General features: G+C 44.7%; 1 protein-coding gene and 1 long non-coding RNA gene across 6 annotated transcripts in view; one reads left to right on the plus strand and one right to left on the minus strand.

Moving 5' to 3' along the window:
• The window catches only part of LOC109885293 (protein artemis-like), a 28,520-nt gene extending 13,856 nt beyond the window's left edge, over nucleotides 1-14,664 (minus strand). The window contains exons 1-6 of one of the 5 annotated variants that reach the window (XM_031816236.1): nucleotides 14,469-14,664; nucleotides 14,275-14,326; nucleotides 14,025-14,072; nucleotides 13,874-13,933; nucleotides 13,702-13,757; nucleotides 10,811-10,912 (exon numbers count right to left, since the gene is read on the minus strand). In XM_031816236.1, coding sequence (XP_031672096.1) covers nucleotides 10,811-10,912; nucleotides 13,702-13,703 — 104 coding nt within the window. In that variant the 5' untranslated portion in view covers nucleotides 13,704-13,757; nucleotides 13,874-13,933; nucleotides 14,025-14,072; nucleotides 14,275-14,326; nucleotides 14,469-14,664. Of the gene's footprint in view, nucleotides 1-10,810; nucleotides 10,913-13,701; nucleotides 13,758-13,873; nucleotides 13,934-14,024; nucleotides 14,145-14,274; nucleotides 14,327-14,468 lie in introns of all 5 variants that reach the window. The other 4 variants (XM_031816232.1, XM_031816233.1, XM_031816234.1 and 1 more) reach the window with 4 other exon arrangements.
• A 59-nt stretch (nucleotides 14,665-14,723) lies between these two features.
• On the plus strand, nucleotides 14,724-16,323 carry LOC116361896 (uncharacterized). The gene is made up of 3 exons (XR_004207674.1): nucleotides 14,724-15,129; nucleotides 15,766-15,948; nucleotides 16,054-16,323. It is a non-coding gene; the product is annotated as an uncharacterized LOC116361896 (long non-coding RNA).
• The last annotated feature ends 11,014 nt before the right edge of the window (nucleotides 16,324-27,337 follow it).

The following is a 27,337-nucleotide window of genomic DNA, read 5'->3' on the forward strand; positions in this document are numbered from 1 at the left end:
GTTTCTCATGGTCTGAGAATCCTTTAGGTGCCTTTTGGCAAATTCCAAGCGGACTGTCATGTGCCTTTTACTAAGGAGTGGCTTCCATCTGTCCACTCTACCATAAAGGCCTGATTGGTGAAGTGCTGCAGAGATGGTTGTCCTTCTGGAAGGTTAACCCATCTCCACAGAGGAACTCTGGAGCTCTGTCAGAGCGACCATCGGGTTCTTGGTCACCTCCCTGACTGGGTGGCCAGCTCTAGGAAGAGTCTTGGTGGGTTCCAAACTTCTTTAATTTAAGAATGATGGAGACCACGGTGTTCTTGGGGACCTTCAATACTGCAGATATTTTTTGGTACCTTTCCCCAGATCTGTGCCTCGACACAATCCTGTCTCGAAGCTCTACGGAGGATTCCTTCAACCTCTTGGGTTTTGCTCTACCTATCAACTGTGGAACCTTACATCGGACATGATTCGGAAAGGCACACACCTGTCTATCAACTGAATTTACCACAGGTGGATTCCAATCAAGTTGTAGAAACATCAAGGATGATCAATAAAAACAGGATGCACCTGAGCTCTACAGTATTTTGAGTCTCAGAGCAAAGGGTCTGAATACTTACGTAAATAAGTTATTTGTTTACTTTTAATACATTTGCTAAAATTAACAAAACTTTTGGCTTTGTAATTATTGTGTATCGATTAATGAGAGGAAACATTATTCTAAAATGGATTAGATACATGTAACAAAATGTGGGAAAAGTGAAGGGGTCTGAATACTTTCCTCAGGCCCTGTGTTGGCCCATGCCAAGGTAGGCCAGTTGAGAACAACTTCTCATTTACAACTGCGACCTGGCCAAGATAAAGCAAAGCAGTGCCACACAAACAACAACACAATGTTACACATGGAGTAAACAAAAAGTACAGTCAATAACACAATAGAAAAAGAATCTATATACATACAGTGTGTGCAACTGAGGTAAGATTAGAGAGGGAAGGCAATAAATTGGCCATAGCGGTGAAGTCATAACAATTTAGCATTAACACTGGAGTGATGTGCAAGTAGAGATACTGGGGTGCAAAGGAGCAAAGAAAATAACAATATGGGGATGAGGTAGTTGGGTGGGCTATTTACAGATGGTCTCTGTACAGGTGATCTGCTCTGACAGCTGGTGCTTAATGCTATTGAGGGAGATATGAGTCTCCAGCTTCAGTGACTTTTTTCAATTCGTTCCAGTCATTGGCAGCAGAGAACTGGAAGGCAGCCAAAGGAGGAATTGGCTTTGGGGGTGACCAGTGAAATATACCTGCTGGAGCGTCTGCTACAGGTGGGTGCTGCTATGGTGATGAGTGAGTTGAGATAAGGCGGGGCTTAACCTAGCAAAGACTTATAGATGAACTGGAGCCAGTGGGTTTGGCGACAAATATGAAGCGAGGGCCAGCCAACGAGAGCAGTGGTGGGTAGTATATGGGGCTTTGGTGACAAAACGGATGGCACTGTGATAGACTGCATCCAATTTGCTGAGTAGAGCGTTGGAGGCTATTTTATAAATGACATCGCCGAGGTCGAGGATCGGTAGGATGGTCAGTTTTACGAGGGTATGTTCAGCAGCATGAGTGAAGGATGCTTTGTTGCGAAATAGGAAGCCGATTCTAGATTTCATTTTGGATTGGAGATGCTTAATGTTTGAGTTAATTTTATTTTTTGCAGAGATCGTGCACATTAATCAACGTTTCAGTAAAAGTGACAGTTTTAGCCAGCTGGCTAATTTTCAACCGCAGTCCCTGGGCAGGTTATTAAAAACAATTACAATAAAGACAATCATTGAGCATTGAGCACACGCAGAGCAACATAGGGCAAGCAAGACGTAGCATACAAACAGAGCAACATAGGGCAAGCAAGACGTAGCATACAAACAGAGCAACATAGGACAAGCAAGACGTAGCATACAAACAGAGCAACATAGGGCAAGCAAGACGTAGCATACAAACAGAGCAACATAGGGCAAGCAAGACGTAGCATACAAACAGAGCAACATAGGACAAGCAAGACGTAGCATACAAACAGAGCAACATAGGACAAGCAAGACGTAGCATACAAACAGAGCAACATAGGGCAAGCAAGACGTAGCATACAAACAGAGCAACATAGGGCAAGCAAGACGTAGCATACAAACAGAGCAACATAGGGCAAGCAAGACGTAGCATACAAACAGAGCAACATAGGGCAAGCAAGACGTAGCATACAAACAGAGCAACATAGGGCAAGCAAGACGTAGCATACAAACAGAGCAACATAGGGCAAGCAAGACGTAGCATACAAACAGAGCAACATAGGGCAAGCAAGACGTAGCATACAAACAGAGCAACATAGGGCAAGCAAGACGTAGCATACAAACAGAGCAACATAGGGCAAGCAAGACGTAGCATACAAACAGAGCAACATAGGGCAAGCAAGACGTAGCATACAAACAGAGCAACATAGGACAAGCAAGACGTAGCATACAAACAGAGCAACATAGGACAAGCAAGACGTAGCATACAAACAGAGCAACATAGGACAAGCAAGACGTAGCATACAAACAGAGCAACATAGGACAAGCAAGACGTAGCATACAAACAGAGCAACATAGGGCAAGCAAGACGTAGCATACAAACAGAGCAACATAGGACAAGCAAGATGTAGCATACAAACAGAGCAACATAGGGCAAGCAAGACGTAGCATACAGACAGAGCAACATAGGACAAGCAAGACGTAGCATACAAACAGAGCAACATAGGGCAAGCAAGACGTAGCATACAAACAGAGCAACATAGGGCAAGCAAGACGTAGCATACAAACAGAGCAACATAGGACAAGCAAGACGTAGCATACAAACAGAGCAACATAGGACAAGCAAGACGTAGCATACAAACAGAGCAACATAGGACAAGCAAGACGTAGCATACAAACAGAGCAACATAGGACAAGCAAGACGTAGCATACAAACAGAGCAACATAGGGCAAGCAAGACGTAGCATACAAACAGAGCAACATAGGGCAAGCAAGACGTAGCATACAAACAGAGCAACATAGGGCAAGCAAGACGTAGCATACAGACAGAGCAACATAGGACAAGCAAGACGTAGCATACAAACAGAGCAACATAGGGCAAGCAAGACGTAGCATACAAACAGAGCAACATAGGGCAAGCAAGACGTAGCATACAAACAGAGCAACATAGGACAAGCAAGACGTAGCATACAAACAGAGCAACATAGGACAAGCAAGACGTAGCATACAAACAGAGCAACATAGGACAAGCAAGACGTAGCATACAAACAGAGCAACATAGGACAAGCAAGACGTAGCATACAAACAGAGCAACATAGGGCAAGCAAGACGTAGCATACAAACAGAGCAACATAGGGCAAGCAAGACGTAGCATACAAACAGAGCAACATAGGGCAAGCAAGACGTAGCATACAAACAGAGCAACATAGGACAAGCAAGACGTAGCATACAGATAGAACACAAACCAGCAAGACAAAATTCATAAAAGCAACTAAGTGTTTCCACACATCACAAGCTACAGACAACATGGAAAGCGGCAACACACAGCTAGGGACCATGTTCACAAATCTGATTGACCTTTAGCCATGTCTTCATGCATTTTGTGAAAGTGTGATATGTGGTGCAGTTGTGTGTCTGAAGGCAGTGTATTGCAGACATGGGAAGCTCTCACAGACAAAACGGATTTACTAAAGGTGCTTTTCCTTAAGGGACCTATACAGTCACCTCATTGTAGACCTTGTGGATCTGCTGCCATATGTCTGGGTTTTCTGTTAAACAAAAATACTGAGTGGAGGGGGAGGAGCCAGGCCATTTAGGATCTTCAATACAAGACATGCGTCGGTGTATTGCACAAGATTTTCCCAACTCAGGATGTAACAGTGATGATGGCTATTGGGCTTCCTATCAAGCACTTTGAGAGCCTGTTTGTAGACAGACTGAATAGGTTTTAATACAGCAAACTTGGGCCCAACTAGTCAAGCAGTATGTTAAGTGGGGAAGAATCATAGATGTGAAGTACAGTTTTGCTTCCTCTGTAGTCAAACAATTTCATATAAATTGGAAATGATCTAGGTTGAATTTGGTTATTTGAATGACCTTTTCCACATGCTTTTTAAAAGAGGTTGGAATCAAGTATGATGCCAAGGTACTTAAAATCAGAAACCACCTGGAGCTTCTCCCCTGACACAGACATCTGGCTCAGTAGCATCTGTTGCCCTCTTTGTGAAGAACATGCAAACACGAGTCACTAAGCCACTTTGTAACCTGGACCATTACAGTAGTGAGTTCTTGTGCAGCTTATTGTTTGCTTGTTTGTTTGAAAGCAGCAGCTTTCCAATCTTTGGGGATCTCAGACGATACGAAAGAGGTTGAACAGGCTAGTAATAGGGGTTGCAATAATTGCGGCAGATCATTTTAGAAAGAGAGGGTCCAGATTGTCTAGCCCAGCTGATATGTAGGGGTCCAGATTGTCTAGCCCAGCTGATTTGTAGGGGTCCAGATTGTCTAGCCCAGCTGATTTGTAGGGGTCCAGATTTTGCAGCTCTTTCAGAACATCAGCGATCTGGATTTGGGCGAAGGAGAAATGGGGGAGGTTTGGGTAAGTTGCTGTGGGGGGTGAAGGTCTGTTGACCGGGGTTGGGGTAGCCAAGTGGAAAGCATGACCAGCCGTAGAAAAATGCTTATTGAAATTCTCAATTATTGTGGACTTATCGGTGGTGACAGTGTTTCCTAGCCTCAGTGCAGTGGGCAGCTGGGAGGAGGTGCTCTTATTCTCCATGGACTTTATAGTGTCCCAGAACTTTTTAGAGTTTGTGCTACAGGATGCAAATTTCTGTTTGAAAAAGCTAGCCTTTGCTTTCCTAATTGCCTGTTAATATTGGTTCCTAACTTCCCTGAAAAGTTGAATATCGCGGGGGCTATTCGACTTCAATAGCATGGCTGTAGTAGCTTAATGCTCTACAACGTGACCTCAATAGCATGGCTGTAATGCTCTACAAGACAATACAACACTAGGCTATACAACGTGGCTTCAATAGCATGGCTGTAATGCTCTACAAGACAATACAACACTAGGCTATACAACGTGACTTCAATAGCATGGCTGTAATGCTCTACAAGACAATACAACACTAGGCTATACAACGTGACCTCAATAGCATGGCTGTAATGCTCTACAAGACAATACAACACTAGGCTATACAACGTGACTTCAATAGCATGGCTGTAATGCTCTACAAGACAATACAACACTAGGCTATACAACGTGACTTCAATAGCATGGCTGTAATGCTCTACAAGACAATACAACACTAGGCTATACAACGTGACCTCAATAGCATGGCTGTAATGCTCTACAAGACAATACAACACTAGGCTCTACAACGTGACCTCAATAACATGGCTGTATTGCTCTACAAGACAATACAACACTAGGCTATACAACATGGCTTCAATAGCATGGCTGTATTGCTCTACAAGACAATACAACACTAGGCTATACAACGTGGCTTCAATAGCATGGCTGTAATGCTCTACAAGACAATACAACACTAGGCTATACAACGTGACTTCAATAGCATGGCTGTAATGCTCTACAAGACAATACAACACTAGGCTCTACAACGTGACCTCAATAGCATGGCTGTAATGCTCTACAAGACAATACTAGGCTATACAACGTGACTGATTAAAGGGGAGCCTCACACAACTGAATGATCTTGAAATGTAAACTTCTAAACAGTTTGGAATGAAATATCCATATAAAGTACATGATATAATTACAGGGTATATAGACAAAGTACTGAGGGACATTATCCAAATCAAATTGTATTTGTCACATACACATGGTTAGCAGATGTTAATGCGAGTGTAGCGAAATGCTTGTGCTTCTAGTTCCGACAATGCAGTAATAACCAACAAGTAATCTAACTAACAATTCCAAAAAACTACTGTCTTATACACAGTGTAAGGGGATAAAGAATATGTACATAAGGATATATGAATGAGTGATGGTACAGAGCAGCATAGGCAAGATACATACAGTAGATGATATCGAGTACAGTATATACATATGAGATGAGTATGTAAACCAAGTGGCATAGTTAAAGTGGCTAGTGATACATGTATTACATAAGGATGCAGTCGATGATATAGAGTACAGTATCTACGTATGCATATGAGATGAATAATGTAGGGTAAGTAACATTATATAAGGTAGCATTGTTTAAAGTGGCTAGTGATATATTTACATCATTTCCCATCAATTCCCATTATTAAAGTGGCTGGAGTAGAGTCAGTGTCAATGACAGTGTGTTGGCAGTAGCCACTCAATGTTAGTGGTGGCTGTTTAACAGTCTGATGGCCTTGAGATAGAAGCTGTTTTTCAGTCTCTCGGTCCCAGCTTTGATGCACCTGTACTGACCTCGCCTTCTGGATGACAGCGGGGTGAACAGGCAGTGGCTCGGGTGGTTGATGTCCTTGATGATCTTTATGGCCTTCCTGTAGCATCGGGTGGTGTAGGTGTCCTGGAGGGCAGGTAGTTTGCCTCCGGTGATGCGTTGTGCAGACCTCACTACCCTCTGGAAAGCCTTACGGTTGAGGGCGGTGCAGTTGCCATACCAGGCGGTATGAGGCGGGGCCCTCACCTCCTCCCTGTAGGCCTTCTCGTCGTTGTTGGTAATCAAGCCTACCACTGTTGTGTCGTCCGCAAACTTGATGATTGAGTTGGAGGCGTGCGTGGCCACGCAGTCGTGGGTGAACAGGGAGTACAGGAGAGGGCTCAGAACGCACCCTTGTGGGGCCCCAGTGTTGAGGATCAGCGGGGAGGAGATGTTGTTGCCTACCCTCACCACCTGGGGGCGGCCCGTCAGGAAGTCCAGTACCCAGTTGCACAGGGCGGGGTCGAGACCCAGGGTCTCGAGCTTGATGACGAGCTTGGAGGGTACTATGGTGTTGAATGCCGAGCTGTAGTCGATGAACAGCATTCTCACATAGGTATTCCTCTTGTCCAGATGGGTTAGGGCAGTGTGCAGTGTGGTTGAGATTGCATCGTCTGTGGACCTATTTGGGCGGTAAGCAAATTGGAGTGGGTCTAGGGTGTCAGGTAGGGTGGAGGTGATATGGTCCTTGACTAGTCTCTCAAAGCACTTCATGATGACGGATGTGAGTGCTACGGGGCGGTAGTCGTTTAGCTCAGTTACCTTAGCTTTCTTGGGAACAGGAACAATGGTGGCCCTCTTGAAGCATGTGGGAACGGCAGACTGGTATAGGGATTGATTGAATATGTCCGTAAACACACCGGCCAGCTGGTCTGCGCATGCTCTGAGGGCGCGGCTGGGGATGCCGTCTGGGCCTGCAGCCTTGCGAGGGTTAACACGTTTAAATGTCTTACTCACTTCGGCTGCAGTGAAGGAGAGACCGCATGTTTTCGTTGCAGGCCGTGTCAGTGGCACTGTATTGTCCTCAAAGCGGGCAAAAAAGTTATTTAGTCTCCCTGGGAGCAAGACATCCTGGTCCGTGACTGGGCTGGGTTTCTTCCTGTAGTCCGTGATTGACTGTAGACCCTGCCACATGCCTCTTGTGTCTGAGCCGTTGAATTGAGATTCTACTTTGTCTCTGTACTGGCGCTTAGCTTGTTTGATAGCCTTGCGGAGGGAATAGCTGCACTGTTTGTATTAAGTCATGTTACCAGACACCTTGCCCTGATTAAAAGCAGTGGTTCGCGCCTTCAGTTTCACACGAATGCTGCCATCAATCCACGGTTTCTGGTTAGGGAATGTTTTAATCGTTGCTATGGGAACGACATCTTCAACGCACGTTCTAATGAACTCGCACACCGAATCAGCGTATTCGTCAATGTTGTTGTCTGACGCAATACGAAACATCTCCCAGTCCACGTGATGGAAGCAATCTTGGAGTGTGGAGTCAGCTTGGTCAGACCAGCGTTGGACAGACCTCAGCGTGGGAGCTTCTTGTTTTAGTTTCTGTCTGTAGGCAGGGATCAACAAAATGGAGTCGTGGTCAGCTTTTCCGAAAGGGGGGCGGGGCAGGGCCTTATATGCGTCGCGGAAGTTAGAGTAACAATGATCCAGGGTCTTTCCACCCCTGGTTGCGCAATCGATATGCTGATCAAATTTAGGGAGTCTTGTTTTCAGATTAGCCTTGTTAAAATCCCCAGCTACAATGAATGCAGCCTCCGGATAAATCGTTTCCAGTTTGCAGAGAGTTAAATAAAGTTCGTTCAGAGCCATCGATGTGTCTGCTTGGGGGGGGGGGATATATACGGCTGTGATTATAATCGAAGAGAATTCTCTTGGTAGATAATGCGGTCTACATTTGATTGTGAGGAATTCTAAATCAGGTGAACAGAAGGATTTGAGTTCCTGTATGTTTCTTTCATCACACCATGTCACGTTAGTCATAAGGCATACGCCCCCGCCCCTCTTCTTACCAGAAAGATGTTTGTTTGTCGGCGCGATGCATTATCCTATACAAACACAGGGCTAAATGTCAAAATAATATGACACTGAAAGCTGATCTAGCAAGCCTGCAGTAGCTAGCTCACGGCACTTCATTAGCAGAACCACAAAATATGACTAATGTGGGCAAGTGCATAAACACTTACAAATCAGCAAGGAGGCACACTGGCAATGATTAACACAACGAGAGCTAACTGGTGGGAAAACATAGGATGGATGGAATCAGCAAGGAGGCACACTGGCAATGGTTAACACAACGAGAGCTAACTGGTGGGAAAACACAGGATGGATGGAATCAGCATGGAGGCACACTGGCAATGGTTAACACAACGAGAGCTAACTGGTGGGAAAACACAGGATGGATGGCACTTTGTCACTAGACTCCTCTCAGCATGCTCTGCTCCACTTCACAGCTCTGATATGATAAACTTCTATGTAGTATTTGGTAGTCATTTTGTCTGTATATACTGTAAGTAGTATATGTGTGTACCTTCTCCCAGAGTGGAGGAGTTCTATGTATTGTACTATGATAAGTAGTATTTGGTAGTTATACTGTAAGTAATATACACTGCTCAAAAAAATAAAGGGAACACTTAAACAACACAATGTAACTCCAAGTCAATCACACTTCTGTGAAATCAAACTGTCCACGTAGGAAGCAACACTGATTGACAATAAATTTCACATGCTGTTGTGCAAATGGGATAGACAACAGGTGGAAATTATAGGCAATTAGCAAGACACCCCCAATAAAGGAGTGGTTCTGCAGGTGGGGACCACAGACCACTTCTCAGTTCCTATGCTTCCTGGCTGATGTTTGGGTCACTTTTGAATGCTGGCGGTGCTTTCACTCTAGTGGTAGCATGAGACGGAGTCTACAACCCACACAAGGGGCTCAGGTAGTGCAGCTCATCCAGGATGGCACATCAATGCGAGCTGTGGCAAGAAGATTTGCTGTGTCTGTCAGCGTAGTGTCCAGAGCATGGAGGCGCTACCAGGAGACAGGCCAGTACATCAGGAGACGTGGAGGAGGCCGTAGGAGGGTAACAACCCCGCTACCTCCACCTTTGTGCAAGGAGGAGCACTGCCAGAGCCCTGCATAATGATCTCCAGCAGGCCACAAATGTGCATGTGTGTGCTCAAACGGTCAGAAACAGACTCCATGAGGGTGGTATGAGTGCCCGACGTCCACAGGTGGGGGTTGTGCTTACAGCCCAACACCGTGCAGGATGTTTGGCATTTGACAGAGAACACCAAGATTGGCAAATTTGCCACTGGCGCCATGTGCTCTTCACAGATGAAAGCAGGTTCACACTGAGCACATGTGACAGAGTCTGGAGACGCCGTGGAGAACGTTCTGCTGCCTGCAACATCTTCCAGCATGACCGGTTTGGCGGTGGGTCAGTCATGGTGTGGGGTGGCATTTCTTTGGGGGGGCCGCACAGCCCTCCATGTGCTCGCCAGAGGTAGCCTGACTGCCATTAGGTATCGAGATGAGATCCTCAGACCCCTTGTGAGACTATATGTTGGTGCGGTTGGCCCTGGGTTCCTCCTAATGCAAGACAATGCTAGACCTCATGTGGCTGGAGTGTGTCAGCAGTTCCTGCAAGAGGAAGGCATTGATGCTATGGACTGGCCCGCCCGTTCCCCAGACCTGAATCCAATTGAGCACATCATGTCTCGCTCTATCCACCAACGCCACGTTGCACCACAGACTGTCCAGGAGTTGGCGGATGCTTTAGTCCAGGTCTGGGAGGAGATCCCTCAGGAGACCATCCGCCACCTCATCAGGAGCATGCCCAGGCGTTGTAGGGAGGTCATACAGGCACGTGGAGGCCACACACACTACTGAGCCTCATTTTGACTTGTTTTAAGGACATTACATCAAAGTTGGATCAGCCTGTAGTGTGGTTTTCCACTTTAATTTTGAGTGTGACTCCAAATCCAGACCTCCATGGGTTGATAAATTTGATTTCCATTGATAATTTTTGTGTGATTTTGTTGTCAGCACATTCAACTATGTAAAGAAAAAAGTATTTAATAAGAATATTTCATTCATTCAGATCTAGGATGTTATTTTAGTGTTCCCTTTATTTTTTGTGTATATATATATATTACTTACAGGACGACTGATCCTGTTGAAGTGTACCTATGATGAAAATTACAGGCCTCTCTCATCTTTTTAAGTGGGAGAACTTGCACAATTGGTGGCTGACTAAATACTTTTTGCCCCACTGTGTGTATGTATGTATGTATGTATGTATGTATATGTATGTACGTATGTGTGTGTGTGTGTACCTGCTCCCAGAGTGGAGGAGTTCTATGCGGGAGGCGTCTCCCTTCGCCAGTCGGAAGTCTCCTGTGTACAACACCGTACCCTGGGCCCCCTCTACCAAGAACCTACACACACACACACACACACACACACAAACTAGGGTTGGGAGATATACAGATTTTCATACCATCATATCATTCCTGTACCATAACGGGGTATACGGTACGAATGAATGAATGAATATATCTCAGTGCCAGTAAAAAATTTGGACAAATCTACTCATTCCAGGGTTTTTCTTTATTTTTACTATTTTCTACATTGTAGAATAATAGTGAAGACATCAAAACTATGAAATAACACATATGGAATCATGTAGAAACCAAAAAAAGTTTGAGATTCTTCAAAGTAGCCACCCTTTGCCTTGATGACAGCATTGCACACTCTTGGCATTCTCTCAACCAGTTTCATGAGGTAGTCACCTGGAATCCATTTAAATCAACAGGTGTGCCTTGTTAAGTGTTAATGCATTTGAGCCAATCAGTTGTGTTGTGAAAAGGTAGGGGTGGTATACAGAACATAGCCCTATTTGGTAAAAGAGTCTATATTTTGGCAAGAACATTTCAAATGAGCAAAGAGAAATGATCGACATTACTTTAAGACATGACGGTCAGACAATCCAGAAAATGTAAAGTACTTTGAACATTTTTCAAGTGCAGACGCAAAAACCATCAAGCGCAATGATGAAACTGGCTCTCATGAGGACCACCACAGGAAAGGAAGACCCAGAGTTACCTCTGCTGCAGAGGATAAGTTCATTAGAGTTACCAGCCTCAGAAATTGCAGCCAAAACAAATGCTTCACAGAGTTCAAGTAACAGACACATCTCAACATCAACTGTTCAGAGGAGACTACGTGATTTTTTTCATTTTTATTTAACTAGGCAAGTCAGTTAAGAACAACTTCTTATTTTCAATGACGGCCTATCGGGGAACAGTGGGTTAACTGCCTTGTTCAGGGGCAGCTCGGTGATTCAATCCACCAACCTTTCGGTTAATGGCCCAACACTAACCACTAGGCTACCTGCCACCCCGAATCAGGCATTCATGGTCAAATTGCTGCAGAGAAACCACGACTAAATGACACCAATAATAAGAAGAGACTTGATTGGGCCAAGAAACACAAGCAATGGACATTAGACTGGTGGAAATCTGTCCTTTGGGCTGATGAGTCCAAATTTTGTATTTTTGGTTCCAACCGCCGTGTCTTTGTGAGACGCTGAGTAGGTGAACGGATGATCTACGCATGTGTGGTTCCCACCGTGAAGCATGGAGGAGGTGGTGTGATGGTGCTTTGCTGGTGACACTGTCTGTGATTTATTTAGAATTCAAGGCACACTTAATCAGCATGGCTACCACAGCATTCTGCAATGATACGCCATCCCATCTGGTCTGCGCTTAGGGGAATATCATTTGTTTTTCAACAGGACAATGACCCAAAACATCTCCAAGCTGTGGAAGGGCTATTTGACCAAGAAGGAGAGTGATGGAGTGCTGCATCAGATGACCTGGCCTCCACAATCAACAGACCTCAACCCAATTGAGATGGTTTGGGATGAGTTGGACCGCAGAGTGAAGCAAAAGCAGCCAACAAGTGCTCAGCATATGTGGGAACTCCTTCAAGACTGTTGGAGAAGCATTCCAGGTGAAGCTGGTTGAGAGAATGCCAAGAGTGTGCAAATCTGTCAAAGGCAGGTTACTTTGAAGAATTTAAAATATATATTTTGATTTGTTTAACACTTTTTTGATTGTGTTGTTTCATAGTTTTGATGTCTTCACTATTTTACAATGTATAATGTATATATGTATAATGTATACATGTATAATGTATATATGTATAATGTATACATGTATAATGTATATATGTATAATGTATATATGTATAATGTATATATGTATAATGTATACATGTATAAAATAGTGAAAATAAAGAAAACTCCTTGAATGAGTCGGTGTCCAAACTTTGACTGGTACTAATATATACAAATAACACAGTACTAGTTCTTGATACACACGGGAAACTGTTCTTGACGCAAACCGGTGCGCCTGTACACAAAACATTAAGAACGCCTGCTCTTTCCATGACAGACTGACCAGGTGAAAGCTATGATCCCGTATTACTGTCACTTTGTTAAATCCATTTCAATCAGTGTTGATGAAGGGGAGGAGACGTGTTAAAGAAGGATTTTTAAGCCTTGAGATAAATGAGACATGGATTGTGTATGTGTGCCATTCAGAGGGTGAATGGGAAAGACAAGAGATTTAAGTGCCTTTGAATGGCATATGGTAGTAGGTGCCAAGCGCAGCAGTTTGAGTCAAGAACTGCAACGTTGCTGGGTTTCTCACACTCAACAGTTTCCTTTGTGTATCAAGAATGGTCCACCACCCAGAGGACATCCAGCCAACTTGACACAACTGTGGGAATCATTGGGTCAGCTTCCCTGTGGAAAGCTTTTGACATCTTGTAGTGTCCACGCCCCAACAAATTGGGGGGGGAGGCAACTCAATATTAGGAAGGTGTTCTTATTGTTTGTACACTCACCTTTGTAATATTGAGTTGCACCCCTGAGATCATTTAGTCAGTACATCTTAGCTAGGGAAATGATAGTTAGAAACAGTGGCGTAGCATGCACCCCCGCGAGGCTCAGAGCGTTAGAGGGCCCTCACCCCCAAAAATATCACACTGTCGCTATTTCTAAATACCCCAGAACGCAGTATATCACCCAAGTCTAACTAACACACACAAGCTAGGTGATACGTCATATTACCAGAAACACACACAAGCTAGGTGATACCACAAACACAAGCTAGGTGATACCACATAAGCACACATACATGCACGCACACACAATACTCACATGACCGAGCCTGGACAGTGACCTGCAGGAAGCAGAGTCACCACAAGTTCTTCTTTCTGTGGACACACACCCACACACAATATCAGTCATCAAAGAGTCAGTCATATAGCAAACTAACAGCGATCAGCCCTTATGACCCTATATATGTTGTAATGATGAACCGGTGTCGTACCTCTCCTGAAGCCTCGTCTATTAAAGTGATTAGTGTGGGACTCTCCAGTTCCAAAGCAACCTAGACAAACAGAAGCACATCAAAATTACACAAAACAAATTTTGCCTAGCAATAGGTCCATAACTAAGATTTTTGACAATTAACTACTTACTATGTGATCTTCCCAGAAGGCATATTTTGGATTGCTCAGCAACAGTTCCTTAGTTACAAATGAACAGTACAGTTTGACTGTCAGACTGGAACAAATGAACAGTACAGTTTGACTGTCAGACTGGAACAAATTAACAGTACAGTTTGACTGTCAGACTGGAACAAAGACAGTAACGTTAGACCTTCAACATCAGTTAGCCATCCTTTGTTTCACTGAACTTTCACACCATCAAAATAAAACGTGATATCACCTGAATTTCAGCTTTCTTTTCAATAGAGGCCCCTTCAGCCCCTTCATGTGATCTGCAGAAAATACATGATGTAAGTAGAGCTAACGTTAGCTAGTTACATGTCCACTGTGTGCCAGTTAAGAGCACATACTGGCTAGGTATCTTTAGCTAACTGCTGTTTGGCTCTCACTGTATCTCAAAGAGTCTTTCTTTACCTTTGTGGCAGTGAGATAAAAAATAAGCCCTTGCATGTAGATTCTCCCTGTCAAACCGATCCAGCGACATGTTGGGATACTCCTTCATGCGACCCGCGAACGAACTCATTTGGACTGAAGATTAGCTCCAATAATTTCCTCAACTTCAACCCACTCGTTGACTAGCTGACATTTCGGCGCATTTTGGTCAGGATACTTGAATAGCTGCCGTTAGCTAAGCCACCTAGTGGATGGGAGCCAAAACGTTTCCACTGTCAGCATTGTATCTGAATTTAAACCTGCTCACAATAACTACGTTGCCAGCATTTATCTTTGCTACCAGTATTACCATAACAACACCTTGTTAAAGAAGAAGAAGGAAGGAAGGTTGGGTTGCTAGCATATATCTGTGCTACCAGTATTACCATAACAACACATTGTTAAAGAAGAAGAAGAAGAAGGAAGGAAGGTTGGGTTGCTAGCATATATCTGTGCTACCAGTAGACAATTACCATAACAACACATTGTTAAAGAAGAAGAAGAAGAAGAAGAAGAAGAAGAAGAAGAAGAAGAAGAAGGAAGGAAGGAGGGAAGGGAGGAAGGAATATTGGGTTGCTAGGCAACTAAAGACAAGCCTCCTCGTCATCATCTCTTGGATCTGTGAGTTTTGCCCCGTTCAGCTGTAAGTAACATGTGGTATCAGCTACTTAATCAAATTGAGAAACAAATGTATAGCTAGCTAGCCAGATTCAGTCTATTTTCTAACTGTGACTTCTATATTATATCATAGCCTGAAGCTAGTGCTAGCAAGTTTAATTCAAATATTGGCGTTAGCTAGTTAGCTACTGTACGTTTGGCAACGTTACTGTGCAAATTCAATTCGATTGGTTTCGGGCACGAATATTAAAACTGAAATCAGCTTAAGAAATGTATAGATAAAATGTTTTCGGCAATAAGATGGTTAGTGTGTAAGAATTAAGAGAGCAGTTCTGCCTGCTCTCCCCTCTACTATTTCCTGTATCGAGACTGGCTATCTTACAAGTGGTAGGCAGAACCACCTGCTGCACCCATCTGCTCTCTATCCCCCAGGACAGGAGGACGGGGAGAAATAGAAAATCAGCCTTACCCTACTTCTGCCACCTAATTCATATTCAGGATGCCCCTCCCCATATAACCTACTATGTAATTGCCATTCTTTTAAAATGGTGTTTTATTGTTTATTTAGTTTTCCTTTATGTATTTCAGTGTCCATGACTGCCATGTCAGTATATAGAGATACTTGAACTTGTCTAACTGAGCCCACTATTTGCTCCTGTAGGTCGCCTGTGGACATCCTCTCTGCAGCATAATGTCTTGTGCAGCCTACTTAGATGGCAACGCAACGCCAAAGTCCATGAGCAGAGCCAAACAATGGACTGACGAGGTGGAGAACTTATACAGATTCCAACAGGCAGGCTACAGAGATGAACTGGAATACAAACAAGTAAAGCAAGTTGACTTGGTAAACAACTTAAATGAATCCTTATCACTGGCTAAAAGCATTGCCACTGACAGTTGGTTCACTACAAGATGAATGTGTCACTGTGGCATTGCTTCTTTGTCTTAGATCGACAGGTGGCCTGAGACTGGGTTTGTGAAAAAGCTTCAGCGTCGAGACAACACATTCTATTACTACAACAGAAAAAGAGAATGTGAAGACCGGGAAGTCCATAAAGTGAAGGTCTATGCATATTAAGTCAGGAGTGTCCAGCAATCTCTTTTCCATTTTGAATATCTTTTGACATGTTTTTGAAGAAGACGTTTGTAGGAAGGAAGGCAGCACCATCCCAACTGTGGAATGTTGACCAGTTCACTGAATAAAGGGTGTGAGGCTAAAGCTGTCTGATGTGTGTGAACCTGTGATGGGAGGTATGTGTGTGTTATAAGGGTCCTTTTGATTAGTGTTTTGTTGTGGATCCAGATGAACTATTGAACTGTGTGAGAGGGGATTATAGACTGGGGCTATCACACCCTCATCATGTGATATTGTGACGTTAGTATGAGGACTGGGATTACGTCAACTAAATAAAATACCTAAAGTCTGACCCCCTAACAGGGATATTCACATACCAGTACACTAACTATGATTCACATATATATACCAGTACTCCCAAATACAACATAGAGCTGCTGAGCACATGTTCTGCTGCATGACATTCATGGTTATTCTATAAACATACATTTCTATATGAATGTTGTGTAAAGTTGCATCCTCCTGGGTACTCCTGTGGGGGATATGGGGCTCAGTTAAGAGTGGACTGAGAGCTGAACTGGTATGACAGTTAACCCAACTATTTGGGTTAAGTATTGGTCCTGACAAATATACTTACAAGTCTACAATGATCATTCATATGATATGAAGATAACGACTGGATTTTCCACTGGTGTAAAGTATTTCAGTAAAATTACTGGAAAGTTCTACTTAAGTAGTTTTTCTGGGTATCTGTACTTTACTATTCATATTTTTTACAACTTTTACTTCACTACATCCCTAAAGACAATATTGTACTTTTTATTCCATACATTTTCCCTGACAACCCAAAGCACTCCTTACATTTTGAGTGCTTAGCAGAACAGGAAAATTGTGAAATTTACACACTTATCAAGAGAATGCGTGGTCATCCCTACTGGGTATGTTCTGGCGGACTCACTAAACACATGTATGTTTTGTAAATAATGTCTGAGTGTTGGAGTGTGCCCCTGGCTATCCATACATTTTCAAAACAACAATTTATACTTTTACTTTTGATATTTAAGTATATTTTAGCAATGAAATGTACTTTGATACTTAAGTATATTTAAAAACAAATACTTTTAGACTTTTACTCAAGTAGTATTTTACTGGGTGACTTTTACTTAAGGTATTAAGGTATCTATACTTTTACGGTGCGGCCTAGTGGTTAGAGCGTTGGACTAGTAACCGGAAGGTTGCAAGTTCAAACCCCCGAGCTGACAAGGTACAAATCTGTCGTTCTGCCCCTGAACAGGCAGTTAACCCACTGTTCCTAGGCCGTCATTGTAAATAAGAATTAGTTCTTAACTGACTTGCCTAGTTAAATAAATTAAAATAAAAAAATTAAACTCAAGTATGACAAATTGGGTACTTTTTCCACCACTGGGATTACCACAAACATTTCTGCAGAATGGTGTCCCTAAAAAAGGTTTGCATTAATCTACACTCATCAAATCAATTAAAACAGACCCATTAATGCATGTGAAATAGGTTAGTACACTGTATTGAATCATGTCAACTCTTGCCGAAATGTGTACCGCTGTAATAAGATATTTTGCCTTTAAGAGTACTGTCACGTTCCCTTTAAGCTGCCCGGCTGTAATTTCTGGTTGAGCCGATCAGAATCATTTTGCTCCTGGAAGTTTTGGAGTCACTGGATAAGTGACAAGTAGTTGACACATATTCATCTGAAACACAACCTCTTATTATGCTCTGACACGTAAGTACATTGAAACAAAGTAGACGTTTGGTTCAACCTTTGAAATAGGTGTTTTGAGCAGCTGATTGGAGCCGTCCTAGTAGTGTTATTGTTAGCGGACATGCTATCAGTAACAAACTGCCGTTAGATAACCAGCAGGCTTACTAGCTAGCCGTCTTCTATTAAACTCGTAGATATGTTTGTGAGCTTTGATGAGTGTTTAAAATGAATGTTAAATTAAGATCTGCGAGGTCAGCGCCCAACACAGCTAAACTAGCTAGCAAGCCTAACGACTACCAGCTGTTAGCCGACTATTTACAAGTGATTTAGCTAGCCCGGTTGGTTTCCCGTATGTCCTAGCCCGGTTGGTTTCCGTATGTCCTAGCCCGGTTGGTTTCCCGTATGTCCCAGCCCGGTTGGTTTCCCGTATGTTTCCAGCCCGGTTGGTTTCCCGTATGTCCTAGCCCGGTTGGTTTCCCGTATGTCCTAGCCCGGTTGGTTTCCCGTATGTCCTAGCCCGGTTGGTTTCCCGTATGTCCTAGCCCGGTTGGTTTCCCGTATGTCCTAGCCTGGTTGGTTTCCCGTATGTCCTAGCCCGGTTGGTTTCCCATATGTCCTAGCCCGGTTGGTTTCCCGTATGTCCTAGCCCAGTTGGTTTCCCGTTTGTCCTAGCCCGGTTGGTTTCCCGTTTGTCCTAGCCCGGTTGGTTTCCCGTATGTCCTAGCCGGTTGGTTTCCCGTATGTCCTAGCCCGTATGGTTTCCCGTATATCCTCGTCAGTTCGTTTCCCGTATGTCCTAGCCCGGTTGGTTTCCCGTATGTCCTAGCCCGGTTGGTTTCCCGTATGTCCTAGCCCGGTTGGTTTCCCAATACTGAATGAAACACGTATTTTAACTTAATATAATACATCAATAAAATCAATTTAGCCTCAAGTAAATAATGAAACATGTTCAATTTGGTTTAAATAATGCAAAAACAAAGTGTTGGAGAAGTGCAATATGTGCTATGTAAGAAGCTAACGTTTAAGTTCCTTGCTCATGTAACAGTATAACTTTAGACCGTCCCCTCGCCCATACCCGGGTGCGAACCAGGGACCCTCTGCACACATCAACAGTCACCCACGAAGCATCGTTACCCATCGCTCCACAAAAGGCCCGGAACCACTACTTCAAGGTCTCAGAGCAAGTGACGTCACCGATTGAAACGCTATTTAGCGCACACCACCGCTGACTAGCTAGCAGTTTCACATCCGTTACACTCAGAACATGAGAACATACGAAAGCTGTTGGTTCCTTTAACATGAGTCTTCAATATCCCCAGGTAAGAAGTTTTAGGTTGTAGTTATTATAGGACTATTCCCTCTCTACCATTTGAATTTCATTAACCTTTGATTATTGGATGTCTTGTAGGCACTTTAGTGTTGCCAGTGTAACAGTATAGGCTTCCGTCCCTCTCCTCGCTCCTCCCTGGGCTCGAACCAGCAACACAACGACAACAGCCACCATCGAAGCAGCGTTAAGTCTCAGAGCGAGTGACGTTTGAAACGCTATTAGCGCACACTAACTAGCTAGACATTACACTTCGGTTACACCAGCCTCAACTCGGGAGTTGATTGGCTTGAAGTCATAACCAGCGCAATGCTTGACTCACAACGAAGAGCTGCTGGCAAAACGCACGAAAGTGCTGTTTGAATGAATGTTTATGCGCCTGCTTCTGCCTACCACCGCTCAGTCAGATACTTGTATGCTTGTATGCTCAGTCAGATTATATGCAATGCAGGACACGCTAGATAATATCTAGTAATATCAACCATGTGTAATTAACTAGTGATCATGATTGTTTTTTATAAGAAGTTTAATGCTAGCTAGCAACTTACCTTGGCTTACTGCATCCGCGTAACAGGCAGGCCCCTTGTGGAGTGCAACGAGAGAGAGGCAGGTCGTTATTGTGTTGGACTAGTTAAATGTAAGGTTGCAAGATTGGATCCCCCGAGCTGACAAGGGGAAAATCTGTCGTTCTGCCCCTGAACGAGGCAGTTAACCCACCGTTCCTAGGCCGTCAGTGAAAATAAGAATGTGTTCTTAACTGACTTGCCTAGTTAAATAAAGATATCTTTTTTTAATTAAATCAGCAAATCGGCGCCACAAAAATACAGATTTCCGATTGTTATGAAAACTTGAAATCGGCCCTGATTAATCGGCCATTCCGATTAATCGGTCGACCTCTAGTTACTACTGCATTGTCAGAACTAGAAGCACAAGCATTTAGCTACACTCGTATTAACATCTGCTAACCATGTGTATGTGACAAATACAATTTGATTTGATTTGGGGTGGCAGGTAGCCCGGCAGGTTGGGGGCGGCAGGTAGCCCGGCAGGTGGGGCGACAGGTAGCCCGGCGGTTGGGGAGGCAGGTATCTGTCATTCTGCCCCTGAACAAGGCAGTTAACCCACTGTTCCCCGGTAGGCCGTCATTGTCAAATAAAATATTTAACTGACTTGCCTAGTTAAATAAAGGTTTAAAAAATTATATATATATAAAAATGTTTGTAACTAGCAAGGCCATTTAGACTCCGGTTGGGGGATTGCTGTTGTTTTCAGTGTAGCTGTTCACATGATCCCATGCAGCAGCTCTTAGGGTTATGATGTGTTATGTAGCCCAGGCTGGGATGGAGCTGGAGGCTCTGCCTTTTCACCCAGAATGTTGTTGCAACAGGAAACAGTCTCTGCTCTCTGGCCTAGAATGGTCTTCTGCACCGTGCAGTAACATACTGCTGGCTAGAGCTGGGCTAGGGTAGGGTTGGGATAGGGAAGAGCTGGGCTAGGGCTTAGGCTAGAGCTAGGGTAGGGCTGGGATAGGGCTAGAGCTAGGGTAGAGCTGGGCTAGGGCTTAGGGTAGAGCTGGCCTAGAATGGTCTTCTGCACCGTGCAGTAACATACTGCTGGGCTAGGGTAGGGCTGGGATAGGGCTAGAGCTAGGGAAGGGCTGGGATAGGGCTAGAGCTAGGGTAGAGCTGGGCTAGGGCTTAGGCTAGAGCTAGGGTAGGGCTGGGATAGGGCTAGAGCTAGGGCTTAGGGTAGAGCTGGCCTAGAATGGTCTTCTGCACCATGCATTAACATACTGCTGGGCTAGGGGTAGGGCTGGGCTAGAGCTAGGGCTGGGCTAGAGCTAGGGTAGAGCTTAGAGTAGAGCTAGGGCTGGGGTAGAGCTGGGCTAGAGCTAGGGTAGAGCTAGGGTGGGGTAGAGGCTGAGCTAGAATAGAGCTAGGGTAGAGCTGGACTGGAGCTAGGGTAGAGCTGGGCTGGAGCTAGGGTGGAGCTTGGATAGAGAAGAAACATGACACAACGTCTAGGGGGGGATTGGGATTGGGCTGGGGGGCAGAGATGAGAGGGGATCAAGGAGAGAGAGGAGGTAGAGTAATAGGGGGAATCAGAAAGGGAAGTAGGGGAGGGGGTGTTTTAGCCAGTCCCTTTATGGGGTGAGGGACAGGCTATTAACTTCCATCTCCTATTCCTCCCACCCTTCAGGTCAGGCATCTGGTTGGCTGGCCCTGCTTCCTGTCCGGTAAGGCCTGCCCCTGTGGAGCCACTAGCATGCAGTTCCTCTGTGTGTCCATGGGTGGAGCTGCTGAGCCATGGATGACTTCACTACCAATGATTTCACCACCAGAAATATGGCACCAGCGGCCTTGACAACAGACTGCTGTTTGGAAGAACCTCTGCTCGGGTACGCCTGCTGTGTGTGTGTACGGCTGTTGCGGTGACCATATTACCCGCCACACCCACAGTCTTCAGTCTCCTCTTCTGCACTCTGACATGCGTTGGTAGTACCTAACTCACTAACAACCATCAGGTCCTAATGGCTCCATGTCCCTCTAACCATCAGGTCCTAATGGCTCCATGTCCCTCTAACCACTCTGACATCAATGACAATCAAACACTTATCATCACAACAGTATCATGCTTTACAACTCACCTCACTGTGATGATCATTTGAAGAAAGAAGTTCAACAGCAGGTTGAACCAGTGTATAACATGGTCGTTGTGGATGCTGTTCCAAAGCCCAACACAATGAAATGGACAGTGCTTTCTAAGGTGATGATTAATTTCAGAACACCCATAGACCATCTGACAGCTCATCATAGGCCTGTATATGAGCCCCCACCCCCCCCAAAAAGAATTGAATTAAATAATGATTGTGCTGTTATACATACATATCGCATATTGCACATGGCAGAAAAACATTTAAAAAACTGATTTAAGATGTCTTTGGTACATAACTGTCGAGCCTAATACTCCAACATGTCTATCCATGAGTCTGGGAGAGAACGGTCCCACAGTTGACAGTGCATGTCAGAGCAAAACCCAAGCCACGAGGTTGAAGGAATTGTCCGTAGAGAGAGGATTGTGTCGAGACAACAGATCTGGGGAAGGGTACCCAAACATTTTCTGCAGCACTGAAGGCCTCCAAGAACAGTGGCCTCCATCATTCTGAAATGGAAGAAGTTTGGAACCACAAAGACTCTTCCTAGAGCTGGCCGCCTGGCCAAACTGAGCAATCGAGGGAGAAGAGCCTTGGTCAAGGAGGTGACCAAGACCTGGGCGGCAGGTAGCCTAGTGGTTAGAGCATTGGACTAGTAACCGAAAGGTTGCAAGTTCGAATCCCCCGAGCTGACAAGGTACAAATCTGTCGTTCTGCCCCTGAACAGGCAGTTAACCCCGCCGTCATCGAAAATAAGAATTTGTTCTTAACTGACTTGCCTAGTAAAATAAAGGTTAAAAAAAATAAAAACCCAGATGGTCACTGACAGATCACCTAGAGTTCCTCTGTGGACATGGGAGAACCTTCAAGATGGACAACCTTCTCTGCAGAACCCACCAATCAGGCCTTTATGGTAGGTTGGTCAGACGGAAGCCACTCCTCAGTAAAAGGCACCTAAAGACTCAGACCATGAGAAACAAGATTCTCTGGTTTGATGAAACCAAGATTGAACTCTTTGGCCTGAATGCCAAGCATCATGTCTGGAGGAAACCTGTCACCATACTACTGCGAAGCATGGTGGTGGCAGCATCATGCTGTGGGGACGTCAGCTTGAGGGAAAGATGAATGAGGTACCTTGAGGAAAACCTGCTCAGGACCTCAGACTGGGGCGAAGGTGCAACTTCTGGACAAGTCTCAATGTCCATGAGTGGCCCAGCCAGAGCCTAGACTTGAACCCGATTTGAACATCTCTGGAGAGACCAGAAAATAGCTGTGCAGCAATGCTCCCCCATCCAACCTGACAGAGATTGAGAGGATCTGCAGAGAAGAATGGGAGAAACTCCCTAAATACAGGTGTGCCAAGCTTGTAGCGTCAGACCCAAGAAGACTCGAGGCTGTAATTGCTGCCAAAGGTGCTTTCAAAAAGTACTGAGTAAAGGGTCTGATACTAATGTAAATGTTATATTTCCAATACCTGTTTTATGCTTTGTCGTGTGGAAAAAGTTGAGGGGTCTGAATACTTTCCAAATGCACCGTTATTAGTAAAGACCAGATGAAATTGCGAATAGTCAGTTGGGTGACAATATGATCAGTTGATGAGAGAACCGCATGTGTAGCCTTAGGCCAGGAACAGAGGGCAGCTTTCTCTGCAATGTTCTCAAATTATCAACAGCCTAGTCACATCAAGCGCCCATATGGTTGTTTTTCTAGGTCATTCTAAGGTTTGTATCATTCAAAACTACAGTTGCCAAATAATTCTGACTAGGGTATAGGACCTGTTCCAAATAACCTGAACCTAGGGTATAGGACCTGTTCCAAATAACTCTGAACCTAGGGTATAGGACCTGTTCCATATAAACTCTGAACCTAGGGCATAGGACCTGTTCCAAATAAACTCTGCAACCTATGGGCAAGGACTGTTCCAAATAAACTCTGAACCTAGGGTATAGGAACTGTATTCCAATAACTCTGAACTAGGCATAGGACCCTGTTCCAAATAACCCTGAACCTAGGCGCATAAGGACCGGTTCCAAATAACTCTGAAACCTAGGGCAATAGGACCTGGTTTCAAATAACTGACTAGGGTATAAGGACCTGTTCCAAAATACTCATATGCCTTAGGGCTAGCCTTTTGTTTCACCCTCCCACATGCAGTGACCTCACCTGGTCTAAATGTCTCTAGAGACAAAACCTCTCATCGTCACGCAATGCCTAGGTTGACCTCCACTGTATCACATCCTACCATACCTGTGGCTGTACATATGCTTGGAATCTATATTCTACCATGCCCAGAAATCTGCTCCTTTACTCTGTTCTGACGTACTAGACGATCAGTTATTTTAGCCTTTAGCCGTACCCTTATCCTACTCTCCTTTGTTCCTCTGGTGATGTGGAGGGTAAGCCAGGCTCTGCAGTGTCTAGCTCCACTCCATGCCCCCAAGGGGCGCTATCATTTGCTGACTTCTGTAACCATAAAAGCCTTGGTTTCATGCATGTTATACCATCAGAAGCCTCCTCCCTAAAGTTTGTCTTACTCACTGCTTTAGCACACTCTGCCAACCAGGATGTCCTAGCCGTGTGCTGAAACCTGGTTTAGGAAGGACACCAAAAATCTTGAAATTTCCATCTCTAACTATAACATTTTCCGAACAAGACAGAACTGATAAAGGGGCGGAGTTGCAATCTACTGCAGAGACAGCCTGCAGTGTTCATGCTATCATACTATCCAGGTCTGTGCCCAAACAATTTGAGCTTCTACTTCTAAAAATCCACCTTACCAAAACAAGTCTCACCGTTGCTGCTTGTTATAGACCACCTTATGCCCCTAGCTGTGCCCTGGACACCATATGTAAATTGATTGCCCCCCCCCGAGCCATCTTCAGAGCTTGTACTGTTAGGTGACCTAATCTGGGACATGTTTAACACCCCGGCCATCCTACAATCTGAGCTTGATGCCCTCAATCTCACACAAATTGTCAATGAACCTACCAGGTACAACCCCAAATCTGTAAACACGGGCACCCTCATAGATATCATCCTGACCAACCTGCCCTCTAAATACAACTCTGCTGTCTTCAACCAGGATCTCAGCGATCACTGCCTCATTGCCTGCGTCTGTAATGGGTCTGCGGTCAAACGACCACCCCTCATCACTGTCAAACGCTCCCTAAAACACTTCAGTGAGCAGGCCTTTCTAATCGACCTGGCCCAGGAATCCTGGAAGGATATTGACCTCATTCCGACAGTAGAAGATGTCTGGTTATTCTTTAAAAGTGCTTTCCTCACCATCTTAAACATTTTTTAAAAATGAACCAGGAACAGATATAGTCCTTGGTTCACTCCAGACCTGACTGCCCTTGACCAGCACAAAAACATCCTGTGGCGTTCTGCATTAGCATCGAATAGCCCCCGCGATATGCAACTTTTCAGGGAAGTTAGGAACCGATATACACAGGCATCTAGGGAAGCAAAGGCTGGCTTTTTCAAACAGAAATTTGCATCCTATAGCACAAACTCCAAAAAGTTCTGGGACACTGTAAATTCCATGGAGAATAAGAGCACCTCCTCCCAGCTGCCCATTGCACTGAGGCTAGGAAACACTGTCACCACTGATAAATCCACTATAATTGAGAATTTCAATAAGCATTTTTCGACAGCTGGCCATGCTTTCCACCTGGCTACCCCTACTCTAAGAGACCTGCACCCCCCCACAAACTTGCCCAAACCTCCATTTCTCCTTCACCCAAATCCAGATCGCTGATGTCCTGAAAGAGTTTCAAAATCTGGACCCCTACAAATCTGCCGGGCTAGACAATCTGGACCCTCTCTTTTTTAAATGATCTGCCGCATTTGTTGCAACCCCTATTACTAGCCTGTTCAACCTCTCTTTCGTATCGTCTGAGATCCCCAAGATTGAAAGCTGCCACGGTCATCCCCCTCTTCAAAGGGGGAGACACTCTAGACCCAAACTGTTACAGACCTATATCTATCCTACCCTGCCTTTCTAAGGTGTTCGAAAGCTAAGTTAACAACAGATCACCGACCATTTCGAATCCCACAGTACCTTTTCCGCTATGCAATCTGGTTTCCGAGCTGGTCATGGGTGCACCTCAGCCATGCTCAAGGTCCTAAACGATATCATAACAGCCATCGACAAAAGACAATACTGTGCAGCCGTCTTCATAGACCTGGCCGAGGTTTTCGACTCCATCAATCACCACATTCTTATCGGCAGACTTAACAGCCTTGGTTTCTCAAATGACTGCTTCGCCTGTTTCACACCAACTACTTCTCAGACGGAGTTCAGTGTGTCAAATCAGAGGACCTGTTGTCTGGACCTCTGGCAGTCTCTATGGGGGTGCCACAGGTTCAATTCTCGGGCCGACTCTTTTCTCTGTATACATCAATAATGTCGCTCTTGCTGCTGGTGATTATCTGATCCACCTCTACGCAGATGACACCATTTTGTGTCGCTCTTTCTGCTAGTGACACCATTTTGTGTCCTTCTGGCCCTTCTTTGGACACCGTTAACTAACCTCCAGACGAGCTTCAATGCCAGACAACTCTCCTTCCGTGGCCTCCAACTGCTCTTAAATGCAAGTAAAACTAAATGCAATGTCTTCAACCGATCGCTGCCCGCACCTGCCCGCCCGTCCAGCAACACTACTCTGGACGGTTCTGACTTAGAATATGTGGACAACTTCAAATACTTAGTGTCTGGTTAGACTGTAAACTCTCCCTACAGACTCACATTAAGCATCTCCAATATAAAATTAAATCTAGAATCGGCTTCCTATTTCACATAAAGCATCCTTCATTCATGCTGCCAAACACAATCTCGTAAAACTGACCACCCTACCGATCTTTGACTTCGGCGATAAAATAGACTCCAACACTCTACATCCAATTTTCTGAGTAGTCTATCACAGTGCCATCCGTTTGTCACCAAAGCCCAATATACTACCCACCACTGCGACCTGCATGCTCTCGTTGGCTGGCCCTCGCTTCATATTCCTCGCCAAACCCACTGGCTGCAGGTAATCTATAAGTCTCTGCTAGGTAAAGCCCCGCCTTATCTCAGCTCACTGGTCACCATAGCAGCACCCACCCGTAGCACACGCTCCAGCAGGTATATTTCACTGGTAACCCCCAAGCCTATTCCTACTTTGGCCGCCTTTCTTCCAGTTCTTTGCTGCCAATGACTGGAACGAATTGCAAAAAAAATCACTGAAGCTGGAGACTCATATCTCCCTCACTAGCTTTAAGCATCGGCTGTCAGAGCAGCTCACAGATCACTGCACCTGTACACAGCCCATCTGTAAATAGCCCATCCACTACCTCATCCCTATACTGTATAAATTATTTTTTTTACTCCTTTGCACCCCAGTATCTCTACTTGCACATTCATGTTCTATACATCTATCACCTCCAGTGTTTAATT

The sequence above is a fragment of the Oncorhynchus kisutch genome, unplaced genomic scaffold (genome assembly GCF_002021735.2).
Source record: "Oncorhynchus kisutch isolate 150728-3 unplaced genomic scaffold, Okis_V2 scaffold767, whole genome shotgun sequence".
Lineage (NCBI taxonomy): Eukaryota > Metazoa > Chordata > Actinopteri > Salmoniformes > Salmonidae > Oncorhynchus > Oncorhynchus kisutch.